The 18,707-nt window shown below is 45.5% G+C and overlaps 1 protein-coding gene across 1 annotated transcript in view; it reads left to right on the forward strand.

Moving 5' to 3' along the window:
- The window catches only part of tmtc1 (transmembrane O-mannosyltransferase targeting cadherins 1), a 163,587-nt gene extending 149,097 nt beyond the window's left edge, over nucleotides 1-14,490 (forward strand). The window contains exons 11-14 of the mRNA XM_086009783.1: nucleotides 4,153-4,290; nucleotides 5,461-5,583; nucleotides 7,105-7,182; nucleotides 7,843-14,490. Coding sequence (XP_085865909.1) covers nucleotides 4,153-4,290; nucleotides 5,461-5,583; nucleotides 7,105-7,182; nucleotides 7,843-8,004 — 501 coding nt within the window. The 3' untranslated portion in view covers nucleotides 8,005-14,490. The remainder of the gene's footprint in view (nucleotides 1-4,152; nucleotides 4,291-5,460; nucleotides 5,584-7,104; nucleotides 7,183-7,842) is intronic.
- The last annotated feature ends 4,217 nt before the right edge of the window (nucleotides 14,491-18,707 follow it).

Here is an 18,707-nt window from a genome sequence, read left to right on the forward strand (position 1 = left end):
TGCTTTTACCAGCATAAGAATTTTAAAAAATAGTAAAATATTTATACATTAAAAACCCTGTCCAATAAGGTAAGTTTATTTTTAGCCCCGTTAAAACATATAAACAACATTTCAAAAAGTTATATTTTTGTTTAAAATATTTAATTAAATGGCATTTTAATTAATTTTAAATATGTAAAAAAAATTAAAAATTATTTCATGTGTTCGTGTATTTTTTAAGTGATCCCCATTCATACTTATGGGAGCGCCGTATGTAAGGAACTCAACAACAACAGCAACTTGTATTTATACAGCGCCTTTAATGTAGTAAAACGTCCCAAGGTGCTTCACAGGAGTATTATAAAACAAAATATTTGACGACGAGCCACATAAGGATAAATTAGGGCAGCTTGGTCAAAGAGGTAGGTTTTATGGAGCGTCTTAAAGGAGGAAAGAGAGGTAGCGAGGCGGAGAGGTTTAGGCAGGAAATTCCAGAGCTTTGGGCCTAGGCAACAGAAGGCACGTCCCACCAAAGGTTGAGCGATTATAATCAGGGATGCTCAAGAGGGCAGAATTAGAAGAGCGCAGATATCTTAGGGGGTTGTGGGGCTAAAGGAGGTTTCAAAGATAGGGAGGGGCGAGGATATGGAGGGATTTGAAAACAAGGATGAAAACTTTGAAATCGAGGTGTTGCTTAACCGGGAGCCAATGTAGGTCAGTGAGCTCAGGGGTGATGGGTGAACAGGACTTGGTGCGAGTTAGGACACGGGCAGCCAAGTTTTGGATGACCTCAAGTTTACATAAGGTAGAATGTGGGAGGCCAGCCAGGAGTGCGTTGGAATAGTCAAGTCTAGAGGTAACAAAGGCATGGATGAGGGTTTCAGCAGTGGATAAGCTGAGGCAAGGGCAGAGATGGGCAATGTTACGGAGGTGGAAATAGGTGGTCTTTGTTATGCTGCGGATATGTGGTCGGAAGCTCATTTCAGGGTCAAATATGACACCAAGGTTGCGAACTCCTATAAGTATGAATGGGGATTCCCATCTTTTATTGGTTGGGCCGGCCCACATGATCCCAGGAGCGCTTGAAAACCACATGCGCCCCTGGGATACGTGGGCCTCTGCCCGCGCGTACCCGGAGAGGCCCAGGACCGCAAGCATCCGTACCTCTCGGGCCACCAGGTACATTCCTAGATTGTTTTTTACAGGCCTCCGATTGCAAATTTTGGGCCATTATCTTTCCTTGTCATAACTGAATTTTGAAAAGTTCTCAGGTAAACACACAGGTTTTGCTTAACGTGACCCGTGCTTGTTGATGGTTAGAAAATGTAAAGATTATAATTAGTTGCAGCTGTATCATATGTACCTAGGCGCAGTGTTTGAGCAAAATGTTACCCTCCCCTCACTCTACAGCACCCACTAACCCCTTAATGCCCAGCTTTGAAATATTCACTCCTCCCAAGTACCCCTGCCTACCTTTCACCTGCTCACTCACCCCCTCAACTGCCCTATTCCAATTATCCACCCTTCAACTACTCATTATTCTAAACTCACTACCCTCCTCCTAAATACTAAATAATCACTCCCCAGTAACTCACTATTCCTAAATGTTCACTTGCCCTAGTCACAACCTTAATTCTCACCCCTACCTCACGTACTCACAACCCTAATTCCCCAAGTCCTCTCCATCCCCAATACTCTCTCTTTCCCTTGACCGCTCACTGTTGCATCTCCTGCCCCTACCCCAAGTACTCACTACTTTCCTCCCTCAATTACTCACTGCACTCCCCAAACTATTCACTGCCTCCCCCACAACGGCTCAGCTCCCTTAACTGCTGCCACACCCCTTCCAAATTCCTAATTCTTCACCCAGACAGCACATGCTCTCAAGAACCACGAGCAACACCACGGAAGATCCACGCCATTACAAAGCTCTGACTACCCATTAACAGGGCTGTGGGGCAACCACATAATATCAAATGTTGGCATTTCCTGTTTGTCATGCCACACTTCAGCCATTGCACTTTCTGATTGGCTCTCACTTGGGCATCGCACTCTTTGATTTGCTCACAGTTCATATTCATAAACCAGCAACAAATCAGATTCAGTAGCAAGGGAATCTCAAAGGAACAAGTCAAGTATGAGCAGATCTGAATTCAACCAATCAAACATGACCAGCAATTTCTACCAAAGCTGAACAGGATAAGCTACAGGAGGATTTGAATATACTTGGGAATTGGACAGACAGGTGGCAGATGGAATTCAGTGTAGAGAAATGCAAGGTGCTGTACACGGAGACAAAAACCCCCAGAAGGGACTATTACTTTAATGGAAAGAAGATAATGTGTATGTAAAATGAAAGAGATCTCGGGTTCCTGATGGACAATAAATTGAATCTATCGCAACAATGCAGTGAGTAAAGCAAATCAGATGTTGGGATCGTTTAAAAAGGTCAATGCTGAGCCGAAATAATGAGGTAATCCTGCCAGTTTGTAAATCATTGGTGTGACTGCACTTAGAATAGTGTACAGTTCTGGTCACCGCAGTACAAAAAGGCTACTGCAGCTATTGAAAGGCTGCAGAGGCGAGCAACCAGAATGATTGAGGGGCTGGAAAGATTAGTCTATGTGGAGCAGTTACGTAAATTCTCACTGGAATAGAGAAGGTTGAGAGGTGATATGATTGGTGTTTTTAGGATTCTAAAGGGGTGAGACAATGTAGACCATGACGAGCTGTTTCACCTTGTCCAGAACAGTAGAACCAGAGGACACGGCCTGTTCTTAAAGGGGGATAAGTTCGATACTAATCTGCGGAAACATTATTTCAGTGAGCGAATGGTCAATCTATGGAACAGCCTCCCTAGGGAGATGGTGGAAACAGATAGTGTTGATTCATTTAAATCATTGGATAGATTTCTTTCAGAAAATAATATTTTGGGATACAGTATATGAATAATTTGAGACATGACGTGGTGAGTGTAGCCGGCTTGGGAGGAACAGGTGACTTTGGACCTATGGTTCCCAAAGCTCTCCACCACTGGGGGTTTTCTCGCCTCATGTCTGGGTCTGTTGTAGACTCACTGATAGAGATTGATTGCTCTGATTAGTCAACAACTCCATTACAGGAAACTCTCGATTTACCGACACCTAAATAACCGGAAATCTCTGTTAACCGGCAAAATTCAGAAGTAGGTTCAGGTAAGTTTTACTTCATATTCCTGGATCTGTGGCTGTGTAACTGGGGTTCCTGCACTTGTTGCTAAGCAACAGGGACGCTTGGTCTGTGGCCAGAGTTCCTGCACCTGTTGCTAAGCAACAGGGAAGCCTGGATTTGTTGCTGTGTACGGAGCTCTCTTACCTTTTAACTATACCTCTCTGTAATCCGGACTTTTTGATAAACCGGCAGCACGCCGGTCCCGTCGGTGCCGGATAATAAAGAGTTTCCTGTATCGTTGTATCATGTGACTACCAGGATGGTAGAAGATGAACTAGATGGACCGTGGTCTGTCTTTGTCAAGCAATTCTGATGCACCAATAAAACCAGAAATTGAACCTATTAAGTCATGAAATACAATTAAAAATTCTTTCAGTTGTAATAAGTAAGAGCTCTGTAGGTAAAAGAAGGGATGTAAACCTCCCCGTTAAAATGATCAAAATGCTTATCTCAAAAATCTTGGATTCAGTTTTCTTTTCTCAAATTCAAAGAATCCAAGATACAAAATAAAGCCCTCTCTCCTCCTTTAAGTCGGTCCTTAAGACCTACCTCTTTGACCAAGCTTGCTTCCTAATATCTGTATGTGGCTCGGTGTCAAATTTTGTCTGATGACGCTGCTGTGAAGTGCCTTGGGACGTTTTACTACATTAAAGGTGCTATTTAAATGCAAGTACCAAGGGTTGTTTGCGCAAAGTTTATTCCTGAGCAGAAGTCCCTCCCAGTACTAGAGTCATTATTGACCAGATTGCAAAGTTTTGAAACCTTTGTTGTTGTGGTTCATACTCTGGGCTGGCCAAACAAACACTAACCCTGTTGTAGACTTGGCAGTGCTACTCCTTTTTGCCTGACTAGTCAGCGTCTGGGTTCGCCAAAGGCTGCAGCCTGTTGCCAATGCTCTTTCACTGCTCTCTTCAAGCTCAGAATGTTACATATTGATTCTCATTTCCTTAACTTGTTTGCTAGGCCCAGGTCCTGTCTGTGGCAGGCAGAGCCAGAGAAGCTGAGAGACTCATCAACCAAGTAGCAAGTGACAGGAGTGACTGCCTGGAGTGTCAGCGCCTCCTGTCTGTTATCTACAGTAAACGGGGCAACTTGAAAGAGGTAAGGGTCATCCTTATTGAAACATCCCCAAGGGTATCGTAGCAAACACTCGTTTGCCTGCTTATGAAATGAGGTGAACAGCCTCTACTGCTTTTTCAACGTTTGTATGAAAACGTAATGAGATCCTGCATTTTACATAAAATTTACATAGAGTTTACAGCCCAGGAACAGGCTGTGAGGCTCGACAGGTCAATGCCAATGTTTATGCTCCACATGAGCTGCCTCCCACCTTACTCTCACCCTACCAACATATTCTTCTATTCCTTTCTCCCTCATTGTACTTGCCTAGCTTCTCCTTGAATGCATCGGTGCCATTCACCTCAACCACTCCCTGTGGTAGCGAGTTCCACATTCTAACCACTCTCCGGGTAAAGAAGTTTCTCCTGAATTCCCTATTGGTTTATATTATGGCCTCTAGTTTTGGTCTCTTCCCCCTTTTCAAGTAGGAGATATTAATTGTAATATCCTGCTAACCTTTTCATCAGTTGGGACGATCGCCATGATGCTACACTTCTCCTCAGCCTCAGTCCCGAGGTGAAGGGGTAGAGGTTCAGCCAGGGTTCCTGCTCTTGATCGCTATCCCTTCTGAAAGTGCGCACGTCTGAACATATAGCTGAGGATAGGATGGGGCTCGGCTGTGGGGTCTCTTTCCACGGCCGATTAGCCTGCTGATACTCACCGTAGATCCTCACGTGCGAATAAAGGCCACTGGAGCAAGGTGCCGGGCGTTCTCGATGCTTTTGGAACTCTCAGTCCTGTCCGAAGACGAGGGTTGAACACTGGCAGGAAGCTGAGAAAACAAATACAATCATGAACCGTGTGCAATGTGCCAAGAAACCAGATGGGAATAAATGAATGTCTTTGTAACCTTCAATATTCAACAGTTCAGTTATTCTTGTTGTCTGTGCATGTGAGTGTGAGTCTGCGTGTCTTTACGCAAGTGTGTCTGCGCTTGTGAGTGTGTGTGCCTGTGCATGTATGTCTCTGCGCATGTTTGTGTCTGTGTGCGTATGTGTATCTGCGTCAGTGTGTGTGTGTCTCTCTGTTTATGCACGTGTGCCTGTGTGTGTTTAGAATTTGATTCTTTATCGTAAAATTGATTTTGTATTTTCTCAATTATTAAATGACAAAGGGATGAGTGCTCACGATCTCTTGCTCTTTCACACCCAGGCACTTGACGCTGTAAAAAGGGCCGTCCAAATGAAGCCCAAAGATCCAAAAATCCTTGCGGAACTTTATTTCTCTGAAGGAAATCTTTTAAGGGAGCTGAATCGGCTGGATGTGGCATTTGAGGTGCACAGTTTATCTAACTCTGAAACGGTGTTCATTCACACTCAAGTTTATAGAAACTTACATTCTCATCATTTGGATCTCATAGATATATAATATATAAAATGTATTAAAACTGTTACTTCCTTTCTTTAACTTGTGTTTTTTAAGGTTTTTTTTCCCAGTTTCTTCCTCCTCTCCTGTCCTGAAGTTGTTGACTCTTAAAAATGTAAGCTGCTATTTAACCATAAAGTTCTAAGATGTTGAAAGGCTATTTGACCATGGAGGGCACCACAGCTGAGGTTGCTCCTGCCCTCACTCATCGTTCACAGCTGCACACTTTCCAGTAGGTGTCACTGTCGAGCGTTCAGCAGCTCTTGCTCTAATACAGTTTTGCTGATGGTACTTGGCCATCCCTACTGCCTTTAACACCGCCCCTCACTAAAGTCTGCTAACTGGGACTCGAGCCTGGGGCCTCCTTGTCTGTCGGGTTCAGTTATACTTTGCCCGCACCAAACCAGCCATTTCGGGAGCAGTGCAGCCATTTTGAATCTTGGCAGATGCAGCAGACACAATGAAACAGCCTCAGGAATGAAATTCTAAGCATAGGCAGTACAGAGTGTTATTACTAAAAGAAAGGACTTGCATTTATGTAGCGCCTTTCACAGCTTCAGGACGTCCCAAAGCGCTTTACAGCCAACGAAATGCTTTTGAAGTGCAGTCACTGTTGTAATGTAGGAAACGCAGCAGCCAATTTGTGCACAGCAAGATCCCACAAACAGTAATGTGATGATGACCAGGTAATCTGTTTTAGTGATGTTGGTTGAGGGATATATATTGGGCAAGACACCTGCAAGAACTCCCGTGCTCTTCTTCAAAATAGTGCCGTGGGATCTTTTACATCCACCTGAGAGGGCAGACGGGACCTCGGTTTAATGTTTCATCTGAAAAACAGCACTTCCAACAGTGCAGCGCTCCCTCAGTACTTCACTGGAATGTCAGCCTAGATATTGTGCTAAAGTCTCTGGAGTGGGACTTAAACCCATGTCCTCCTGACTCAGAGACATGAGTGCTACCCACTGAGCCGAGACTGACACCTTACTAAAGGGTAATTGCTCGGTGACACAAGAGAAACCTTCTCCGAATTGGCCGTCAAACTGGGAACAATTGGCCTGACTGCACCCCTGGGGTAGAGAGAGAACTTTTCATGCTCCCGGTCACTATCCAGTTATGCCTGCTGGAACTTGAGAGTGTGGAGCCCTCGGGTGAGAACTGGGTCAGGCCCAGTTACGATGCCCCATGCAGTCGCACAGCCCTTTCTACACTCACGCATGAAGAGTGGCAGGTGGGTGAGGTACCAGCGGGAGTGCCCCAGTATGAGCTGTCGGAGAGGGAGGGAAGAATATTAACAAAGATCAGCACCCCCTCTCTCCCCCCCCCCCCCCCCCCCCCAGGGAAGGGTCTCTGGACATTTCCTCATGTTGAACTTCTTGCTGTGTTTCTGAAATGTGTGTGTTGTATTTTTTTCTTGTTTTAAATGCCCAGAGTTACAAGCAGGCAGTGGAGTTGAGCCCAGATCTGTCGCAGGCTTGGATGAACATGGGCGGGATCCGGCACATAAAGGTCAGCAGAAAAAAGGGTCCTTTACCTCAACTTGACAATACTGCCTAATCGACTGAATAAAGCTGCATCAAATATATGTGTTTTGTAAACTGCAAGTGCCCCATCGGCCGTTCTCTTGTCTTGAAAGCTTGGTCAATAGACGTCAACTGTAGATTTTCCTTGTGTGGTTTATCTTGTGTATGTGCGGGTGCGAATATTGATGCTCCTCAGGGCGCGGGGAGGCTAAATGCTGAGTGGAGCTCCTTCTACTCTGGCCCACTAATCTACCTCAGTCTTAACCTCAGGAGAGCACCCCCTGCTGCACCAGTGTGGTAGTTGCTGCATCTCCGGCCTCTCTGGGTGAGATTTTATTGGGGGGCGGTTTTAGTTAACTATGTCGAACCGACTGTGCTGTTGTATGCAGTAAGTTAAATATGTGAGAACCCTGGTTGAATATCAAATGTAGGCTTTTATATTCGGGACTTGAGTGCTGGTGATAGTGGACAAAAGCTTGAGATTGGAAATATAGCTGATCACCCACTATGTATGTCATTTGCTTACATTGGGCTGACTTGCTGCTTATAATACATGCCTGAGTACAATTTCTCCGTGTGTGTGTGTGTGTGTGTGTGTGTGCTTGGTTTCCAATCTGTGTCCTCATTTAATGTCCTAACCTCGCAGGGTGACTACATAGCGGCACGTGGGTACTACGAGAAAGCCCTGGCGCTCGTACCGGATAGTAAGATTCTGCGAGAAAACCTCAGCAAACTGGACCGTTTGGAGAAGAGATTGCAAGGAGAGAGAAGAGGTGACCAGAGCCCTCATGACCCAAGCACAAGGTGACAGAGGAAGGGCTTGCTCTCGACTTCCACATGACACAGCAAGAGGGGAAAAGTACTTTGGTTCTCGTAGAGTCCCGGACGACTGAAGCGACAAAGGAATCTTTCTACTGTGAAGGAAACCAAGAACTGTTGATTGTGAGTGTGGGGTTACAGCCAATAGTTGGTGAGACTGATCCACGCTCAAAAACTTGCATTGCAACTGGAAATTGCAGCTTCTCCTTCCTTCATTTGCTGCTGAACAAAATGACTTAAAGCAGCCACCATTGATCCCAAGAAGTTAACCCCCCCCACACACACACACACACACTTTAACCCTTCTTGCAATGTTTCTTGTGATTTGCGTGTGGCGAATTCTGACAAAACTTTATTTATTAGTCCTGACGTTTACCAAAAAAAAAATTATTATTTATCAAGCAAAATCGAATAGTCAGAAACTAGTTAAAATAAAGAATTCCACGGTAGGTCCCTTCGCCCCTGTCCGTATAAAAGCAAGCTGATCACCAGGAGTCTGGGGCTTTCTACCCTTGATGTAGGTCAATCTTACCCGGCCTTTGTGCGTGTATTAAAACGAGTAGCATGCAGCATCGAAGCTCGTCAGGAGCACAACGTTGCTTACACGGCATCTGATATAAATCACAATGTACAGCGTGCCTGTGTTTATCCTCTGAAAATCAAGATCGTTTTTGTCAGGGAAAGTCAGCACAGGGGAAATGTTAGGAGTGAGATTCATGATCGAACAATGAGACAGAACACAAACAGAAAAGGGGCATGTTTCATTTCAGAGCGAGATAAGTAAAAATAGGGAGACTGGAAGGGTCCGCTTCCTGTGCAGGCTCTGTGAAGATGTTACCCATGGGTTGGAGTGCGTTTACCTGATCCCGTGAGCTATGACCCTCCGTGGGTCATTGGTTTAACGTCAGCACTAGGATAGATGGCAGTGCAAGTCGCAGATCCCACTGAGCTCAGCTTTCTAAAACAGGCTGAGATCAATTTACGGTCGATTGCAGGAACAACAAAGAGTGTTGTATTTCCAGAGAGAGCACTGGAGGAGAAAACCCTGGAATTATTGAGGAAACGATTGGATGATGTGATGGGGGGTGGGGGGGGAACTGTAGGGTCTTTCTGGATGAATGAGCAACGAGGAGCCAAATGGCCTTTCTGGGAATAGGACCGTGGTCCCTCATTGGTCCACTCTTGAATTGGTGGCCTGTTTTTTGGTCTCAGCGATATTATTGATTTTCCTCACGTTAACTTGCCATTTTGAGTTCTCTGTAACAGAACATGTGCAAAGAAATATTAATTACTATTTTAAAGAAAGAATTGACCCATTCTCATTAATGGGTTAAACTGACCGCTAGGTACTGCCTTAAAATTAAAGGCCAAAAATATTTCCCTTTGGGACCGAGTCAAGGTCACTGTCTGGAACTTCAGCAGCCCTGGGCCAGGTGGGAAACGGCTAGCTTTTCCACTCCTGATTGCTCTCCGGCGACCCCTGCTGGACGTGTGTGCATGGGAGGGTTGGATTGGGGGTCGACCGCGATGCCTCCGGTGGTCTAATGGCCAACCGTTACTCTTTGAGTAAATGCCCATTAGGCACAGTTTCTTGGACCCGGTGCCTGTAGAACTGTGCCTAGGCAAGTGGTCAACGGCTTCAAGAGGGGAGTGAAGAAAATGGGCAGGATTTTTTTTTAAAAAGGGGAAAAGATCAATTCTAATGAATTTCTTTTAGATATTAGAGCATTAGGAACATCCCACAGTAAACAAGATTTTTTTCCATATCTCTCTAAAATGCTGGTGATAAAAAAATTAGGATCTGACATGACATTACTTAATTTCCGTCGTAAAAATCCTCAGCCTGTGAGCAGCCTTTTTAAATACGGTTTGTACTTGCTGATCATTGTAACTGAACTTGCTGGCACAGCTTAGTCATGGCACTGTGACATTGCAGAAGTCATTCCCTGATTAAACAATGCCTGAGGACCCTGCTGGCTCCTGACTGTAGGACTTTCTCCTGCACATCCCGTAGCCTCTCTCCTTCCTTCCACCGGCCTATTCCCTACACAGACCTCCACCGCACTCACCAGGTACCGCAGACTCTCCGTTCTGTTCTACAAATCCACGCCAGTCTTTCAAGAGTCAAATCGAGCATTTGTCCAAAAGCACAACTCAAAATCTTAACATTGTGATAAGATCAAAGTGGCAACGATTGAAAAATTAATTGGTTGGCAGGCGACCAAATGACTATTGTGGGGTCAAGCAGGGTTTAGATTTCTTATTTAATCTAAAAGTTGTGACCTATGATTCCTGCCATCCAAACTCCAGTTCTACTGCAAACATGTTTTTTAGTATCTCTATTTTTGCATAAAATCTATAATTTATTTATGAATAATAAGTATTAAAACTATAATATATTTCATTATTGCTATATGAATAGACAAGATAATGAAGTGTTGGTGTGCATTATATACATTATATATATATGCAATGAGCCTGTTGATTTTAAATGCAAACATTTTATAACATTGAAATGAGAAGTGTCACGGGGTAGGGAGCTTTAACTGTGTGAAGGCCCTCTGGGAACCGGATTGGAATTGATTGGTCTCATTTCAGGTGGGCCCCCTGTGGGTGGCAAACAGAGGAGGCTTTTCATCCCCTCAGTTTGGTGATTTGTACCCAATACATAAAGGTGAAAGATTAGTGTCTTAATTCACCATTCTTACATACGAACACACATATGAACATATGAATTAGGAGCAGGAGTAGGCCACTCGGCCCCTCGAGCCTGCTCCGCCCTTCAATAAGATCATGGCTGATCTGATTACTCCACATTCCCGCCTACCCCTGATAACCTTTCACCCCCTTGCTTATCAAGAATCTATCTAGCTCTGCCTTAAAAATATTCAAAGACTCTGCTTCCACCGCCCCGAGGAAGAGAGTTCCAAAGACTCACGACCCTGTGAGAAAAAATGTCTCCTCATCTCTGTCTTAAATGGGCGACTCCTTATTTTGAAACAGTGACCCTTAGTTCTAGATTCTCCCACAAGAGGAAACATCTCCACCTCCACCCTGTCAAGACCCCTCAGGATCTTATATGTTTTGATCAAGTCACCTCTTACCCTTACTTCTTACAGGAATTTGACGGTTTCTGTCCATCAGTTGGGTGTGTGACGCACTATAATACATCACAAACCTTGTGTTTAAATCCATTTTGTGAAAGACATTTAGAAAATAAATTTATGAAAATACTGCAAAGCTAATTGTGTCACCACGTTGAATTTACCTGAGGCGCATAATTATAAGCCATCGATGTTCTCTGCTGATAACTCATTTACCTTACACTCCAAAACAGATAGTTTCTCAAATTGTGGTAAAAGCAGATGAAACTGTTCAATCACTGGACCCTAGGTGGGAAAGTAAGCTGTCAGGAAAACGTAAAGAGGCTGCAAAGGGATAGAGACAGATTAAAGGTGGCAGATGGAGTATAATGTAGGGAAGTGTGAAATTATCCACTTTGGTAGGAAGAATGGAAAAGCAAAATATTTTTTAAAAGGTGAGAGACTAGTAAATGTTGGTATTCAGAGGGATTTTGCGGTCATTGTGCACAAATCACAGAAAGTTAACATGCAGCCACACCAAGCAATTAGGAAGGCAAATGGTATGTTGGCCTTTATTGCAAGATGGTTGGAGTATAAGAGTAAGGAAGTCTTGCTGCGATTATATAGGGCTTCGGTAAGACCACACCTGGAATACTGTGTACAGTTTTGGTCTCCTTACCTAAGGAAGGATATACTTGCCTTTCAGGAAGTGCAACAAAGGTTCACTAGATTGATTCCTGGGATGAGAGGGCTGCCCTATGAGGAGAGATTGAATAGACTGGGCCTATACTCTCTGGAGTTTAGAAGAATGAGAGGTGATCTCATTGAAACGTATAAAATTCTTAGAGGGCTGGACAGGGTAAATGCTAAGAGGCTATTTCCGCTGGCTGGGGAGTCTAGAAATAGGTGTCATAGTCTCAGGATAAGGGGCTGGCCATTTAGGACTGAGATGTGGAGAAATTTCTTCAATCAGATGGTTCTGAATCCCCTACCCCAGAGGGCTGTGGATGCTCAGTCAATGAGTATATTCAAAACTTTTGGACATTACGGGAATCAAGGATATGAGGATAGGCCGGGAAAGTGGAGTTGATGTAGAAGTTCAGGCATGATCTTATTTAGTGGTGGAGCAGGCTTGAGGGGCCATACGGCCTATTCCTGCTCTTATTTCTTATGTTCTATCCCAGTGTTCATTCTCTGGACCTTATCTCAATGTCCAATCTCTGGACCCTATCCCAGTGTTCAATCTCTGGACCCTATCCCAGTGTTCAATCTCTGGACCCTATCCTAGTGTTCAATCTCTAGACCCTATCCTAGTGTTCAATCTCTGGACCCTATCCCAGTGTTCAATCTCTGGACCCTATCCCAGTGTTCAATCTCTGGACCCTATCCCAGTGTTCAATCTCTGGACCCTATCCTAGTGTTCAATCTCTAGACCCTATCCTAGTGTTCAATCTCTGGACCCTATCCCAATGTCCAATCTCTGGACCCTATCCCAGTGTTCAATCTCTGGACCCTATCCCAATGTCCAATCTCTGGACCCTATCCCAATGTCCAATCTCTGGACCCTATCCCAGTGTTCAATCTCTGGAACCTATCCCAGTGTTCAATCTCTGGACCCTATCCCAGTGTTCAATCTCTGGAACCTATCCCAGTGTTCAATCTCTGGAACCTATCCCAGTGTTCAATCTCTGGAACCTATCCCAGTGTTCAATCTCTGGAACTTATCCCAGTGTTCAATCTCTGGACTCTATCCCAGTGTTCAATCTCTGGACCCTATCCCAGTGTTCAATCTCTGGACCCTATCCTAATGCTCAATCTCTGGACCTTATCCCAATGTTCAATCTCTGGACCCTATCCCAGTGTTCAATCTTATGTGGTAGAGAATTCCACAGGTTCACCACTCTCTGGGTGAAGAAATTCCTCCTCATCTCTGTCCTAAATGGCTTACCCCTTATCCTTAGACTGTGGCCCCTGGTTCTGGACTCCCCGGCCATCGGGAACATCCTTCCTGCATCTAGTCTGTCTAGTCCTGTTAGAATTTTATAAGTTTCAATGAGAACCCCTCTCATTCTTCTAAACTCCAGCGAGTATAAGCCCAATCGACCCAATCTCTCCTCATACGTCATTCCTGCCATCCCAGGTATCAGCCTGGTGAATCTTCGCTGCACTCCCTCCATGGCAAGAACATCCTTCCTCAGATAAGGCGACCAAAACTGCACACAATACTCAAGATGTGGTCTCACCAAGGCCCTGTACAACTGCAGCAAGACATCCTTGTTCCTGTACTCGAACCCTCTCGTTACGAAGGCCAACATACCATTTGCCTTCTTAACCGCCTGCTGCACCTGCATGCTTACCTTCAGCGACTGGTGCACAAGGACACCCAGGTCTCGTTGCACTTCCCCTTCTCCCAATCTATTGCCATTCAGATAATAATCTGCCTTCTTGTTTTTGACATCAAAGTGGATAACCTCACATTTATCCACGTCATATTGCATCTGCCATGCTTCTGCCCAATCACCCAACCTGTCCAAATCATACTGGAGTTTCTCGGCATCCTCCTCACAGCACACACGCCCACCCAGCTTTGTGTCGTCTGCAAATTTGGAGATATTACATCTAGTTCCCTCGTCTAGATCATTAATATATATTGTGAATAGCTGGGGTCCTAGGACCAATCCCTGCGGTACCCCACTAGTCACTGCCTTCCACTCGGAAAAAGACCCGTTTATTCCAACTTTTTGCTTTCTGTCTGCCAACCAGTTCTCTATCCAAGTCAATACCTTGCCCCAAATCCCATGTGCCTGACATTTATCGATAATCCCACCAGATTTAAAGGAGGCTGGAGATTGCACAGGGCATTCTATAAGAGCTGCTACTGCATTGGTAGATTTTTCTACAAACAGTGTTTATTCCATTTCCTTAATTTACAAAGTGTTTGCATTTAATCTTGTGATTCAATGTACCTTGAATAGTGAAACTGTTCATTCGTCTGTCTACTCTCCTTGTGTGTAGATTTGAATGAAGGATAACTTCAGTACAGAAGCTTTCGTTTGATATGCTATAAAGATTCGCCATCAGGCACCAGTCTGTTGAATTGTTTTCCATTTCTCTCTTACAATGGTATGCGATATACACTAGGGCTGTTTGTGTTTAAATATATGCACATGCAATGTCTTTTATGATTAATGATGTTCATATAACAAGACAAAAAATGCAGTGTCCTAAGGAAGAGTCCAGCCTGGTGAATCCTTTAATTTAGCCCTGCAAATTGGTATGAATTCAGTTGCATGTATAATTATTGACGTTTCCTTTCTGATATCACACATGTACATGACTGCTGTTAACCCTGTTCTGATGGTTTTCAATAGTAAAATCAAAGTGAAATCCTTGATGCATAGTGGCATACCAACGCGATTCTTTCAAAACAAAATTATTGTGTCCTTTTGTAATAGAAAGGAAAGCAAGAACGTGCATTTAAATAGCCTCGTTCACGACCTCAGGACATCCCAAAGTGCATGAAGATCTTTGGAAGTATAGTCACTATATTATAATGTAGGGAAACGCAGCAGCCAATTTGCGTCCATCCGGGTCTGTTGTAGATTCATTGATAGAGATTGATTGCTATGATTAGTCAACAACTCAATCAGTGTATCATGTGACTACCAGGGTGGTAGAGGGCGAACTAGATGGACCGTAGTCTTTTCTCGTCCAACAATTCCTATGTTCCTAAGTGACTTTGTGGCTCTTGCCGCAGTGTAAACTTCCCTATGATGAGGCATTAAGCAGTTTCAGATAATCACGTTGTGGCAATTCACATAAAACTCTAAATCACTTTGGCCTAGAAATTCATTATAGCCACTTTTGGGGCGGTAAAGTCGGGCGGCCGCTAAAGTTTGCGCCCGGCGCAAATTCGAGGCCACTTCCCCGATATTCATTAGCTTCACCCTAAGAGTTTGCTCGAGCGCTAAAACTGGCGATGCACGGCTCTCTTTAGGCGCTAAGCCGGCGGCCCGGGCGCTAACACCGGAAGGTGGGCGCAGGGCAGGTGCGGCGAGCTGCTGATTGACGGCAGACACTCTGGCTCCGGTGAGCTCTTAAAGGGGGAGGGTGGATTTGGTTTTTTGAAAGGCCGAGACTGCTGTATTTGTGTTGTTCCCTCCATCAGTTTGTTATGTGGTACCGGCACACCACCACCACCACCACCTCCTCCACCTCCACCATCATCATCATTGTCTCTCACAAAGTGTTGCAAAATGGCTGCCTTTTCTACTGTAGGAGTGCCCTTTAATTTGCGCTCCCCGCGGTCCGCCTCGGCTGTGTACCGTTCCACTTCACAGTCGTTAGGGCCGCCCGGCGCACAATGGGGCGGCGCGAGTGAAGTTCCGGTTCCGGGTGCACAAAGGGCGTTGCACGACGAAATGACGTCATGATCTGCGCGCGCAGCAGGGCGCGCGCTAAGACTTTGCGCCGGCGCTAAATGTCTACTGAAGTTGGGGCGAGGCGCAGATCACGCTGCGCCCGGGCGCTAAGCGCCTAGCGCTCGAGATCTACTCCTCCTAAGGCGCTAACGGCTGGCGCGCCCAACTGAATTTCTAGGCCAAAGTTTCTTGTTGACCAGTTCTTGGTTCTTGGGCCTTTCACAACCTCAGGACGTCCCAAAGCACTTTACAGCCAATGATGTACTTTTTTGAAGTGTAGGCATTGTTGTAATGCAAGAAATGCGGCAGCCAATTTGCGCGCAACAAGGCCCTACAAACAGCAATGAGATACATGACCAGATAAACTGTTTTAGGCGTTGGTTGAGGGATAAATGTTGGCCAGGACACCGGGAGAATTCCACTGCTCTTCTTCGAAATAGTGCCATGGGATCTTTTACATCCACCTGAGAGGGCAGATGGGGCCTCGGTTTAATGTCTCATCCGAAAGACAGCACCTCCGACAATTCAGCACTCCCTCCGTACTGCACTGGAGTGTCAGCCTAGATTATGTGCTTAAATCTCTGGAGTGAGACTTGAACCCACAACCATGTGATTCAGAAGCAAGAGTGTTACCACTGAGCCATGGCTGACACTTGATAAATGTGAGGACTATTCCCTAACACTTTTGTTCCTCAACATGTGTATTAAATGTGTATTAGAAGTCACTGTGAGTCGAAGACCCTGTTCCTGGGACTAGGGACAGGGTCACTGGCAAGGGCTTGGAAGCTAAGCAGAGCCAGGCCTGGTTACTACCTGGAGGGGTACCATCAGGGAAGACTAGGTGCAGAAGGTCACAGAAGGAGCCCTGAGGAGGGGCGGTTGGTGAGAAGGTCACGGAAGGAGGAGCGGCTGGTGAGCAGGCCCGGGCGTTGGGCTGAAGATTGTCGGACAGGAGGAATGGTGGAAATGGAATGGCGGCGCGCACCGATGCAGTGGCTTTGCTTCTCCCAGTCATGGGAGCTTGCAAATCACATTTCGTTGTTCATGTACTTGTGCAATGACAATAAAGTTGAATTATTATTAATTATTAAATTATTAGAGACTGTTACCTCAGAAGCCCACTCCTATAAGCCCTCATTCCCTCTAAACTGGAATGTGCCTCTGCACACCCAATATCTGGTCATGGAGCAAACCCAGGGGAGTCATACAGAAACCCCTGTAATTGTAATCGGCTTATTGAATGTGTCTCTTGTCCCCTTGACTTTGGAAAGTAGTGGAATGAACACAATCAGACCATGGCTTAGATTATGAATTACCAAACAGGTTTATAAACTGTAAATTGATAACATAAGAAATAGGAGCAGGAGTAGGCAATTTGGCCCCTTGAACCTGCTCCGCCATTCAATAAGATCATGGCTGATCTGATCTTGGCCTCAACTCCACTGCCCTGCCCGCTCCCCATAACCCTTGACTCCCTTATCGTTCAAAAATCTGTCTATCTCCACCTTAAATATATTCAATGACCCAGCCTCCACATCTCTCTGGGGTAGAGAATTCTACAGATTCACAACCCTCTGAGAGAAGAAATTCCGCCTCATCTCCGTTTTAAATGGGCGACCCCTTATTCTGAAACTATGCCCCCTAGTTCTAGATTCCCCCACGAGAGGAAACATTCTCTCTGCATCTGCCTTGTCAAGCCCCCTCAGCATCTTATATGTTTCAAAAAGACCGAGTGTGGCATCAAAGAGCCCTAGTAAAACTGAGGTCAATTGGAATCGGGGGGAAAACGTTCCACTGGCTGGAGTCATACCTAGCACAAAGGAAGATGGTTGTGGTGGTTGAAGGTCAAACATCACAGCCCCAGGACATCGCTGCAGGAGTTCCTCAGGGCAATGTCCTAGGCCCAACCATCTTCAACTGCTTCATCAATGACCTTCCCTCCAACATAAGGTCAGAAATGGGGATCTTCGCTGATGACTGCACAGTGTTCAGCACCATTCACGACTCCTCAGATAATCAAGCAGTCCATGCCCACATGCAACAAGACCTGGACGATGTTCAGGCTTGGGCTGATAAGTGGCAGGTAACATTCGCGCCACAGAAGTGCCAGGCAATGACTATCTCCAACAAATGAACATCTAACCACCTCCCCATGACATTCAATGGTATTACCATAGCCAAATCCCTCATCATCAACATCCTGGGGGTCACCATTGACCAGAAACTTAACTGGACCAGCCACATAAATACTGTGGCAACAAGAGCAGGTCAGAGGCTGGGTATTCTGCAGCGAGTGTCTCACCTCCTGACTCCCCAAAGCCTTTCCACCATCTACAAGGCACAAGTAAGGAGTGTGATGGAATACTATCCACTTGCTTGGATGAGTGCAGCTCCAACAACACTCAAGACGCTCGACGCCACCCAGGACAAAGCAGCCTGCTTGATTGGCACCTCATCTACCACCTTAAACATTCACTCCCTCCACCATCGACGTACCGTGGCTGCAGTGTGTACCAGCTACAAGATGCACTGCAGTAACTCGCCAAGGATTCTTCGGCAGCACCTCCCAAACCCGCAACCTCTTCCACCTAGAAGGACAAGGGCAGCAGGCGCATGGGAACACCACCACCTCCAAGTTCCCCTCCAAGCCACACACCATCCTGACTTAGAAGAATATCGCCGTTCCTTCATCGTCGCTGGGTCAAAATCCTTGAACTCCCTCCCTAACAGCGCTGTGGGAGTACCTTCACCACACAGACTGCAGCGGTTCAAGAAGGCGGCTCACCGCCACCTTCTCAAGGGCAATTAGGGATGGGCAATAAATGCTGGCTGTGCCCACGACGTCCACATCCCATAAACGAATAAAAACAAAGATCACCTCTCATTCTTCTGAACTCCAATGAGTATAGGCCCAACCTGCTCAAACTTCCTCATAAAACAACCCCTTCATCTCAGGAATCAACCTAGTAAACCTTCTCTGAACTGCCTCCAATGCAAGTATATCCCTCCTTAAATAAGGAGACCAAAACTATACACAGTACTCCAGGTTTGGTCTCACCAATACCCTATACAGTTGTAGCAGGACTTCCCTACTTTTATACTCCATCCCCCTTGCAATAAAGGCCAATATTCCATTTGCCTTCCTAATTACTTGCTGTACCTGCACGCTAACTTTTTGTAATAGCAAA

The sequence above is a fragment of the Somniosus microcephalus genome, chromosome 16 (genome assembly GCF_052327205.1).
Source record: "Somniosus microcephalus isolate GS21.2 chromosome 16, FLI_Smic_1.0, whole genome shotgun sequence".
NCBI lineage: Eukaryota > Metazoa > Chordata > Chondrichthyes > Squaliformes > Somniosidae > Somniosus > Somniosus microcephalus.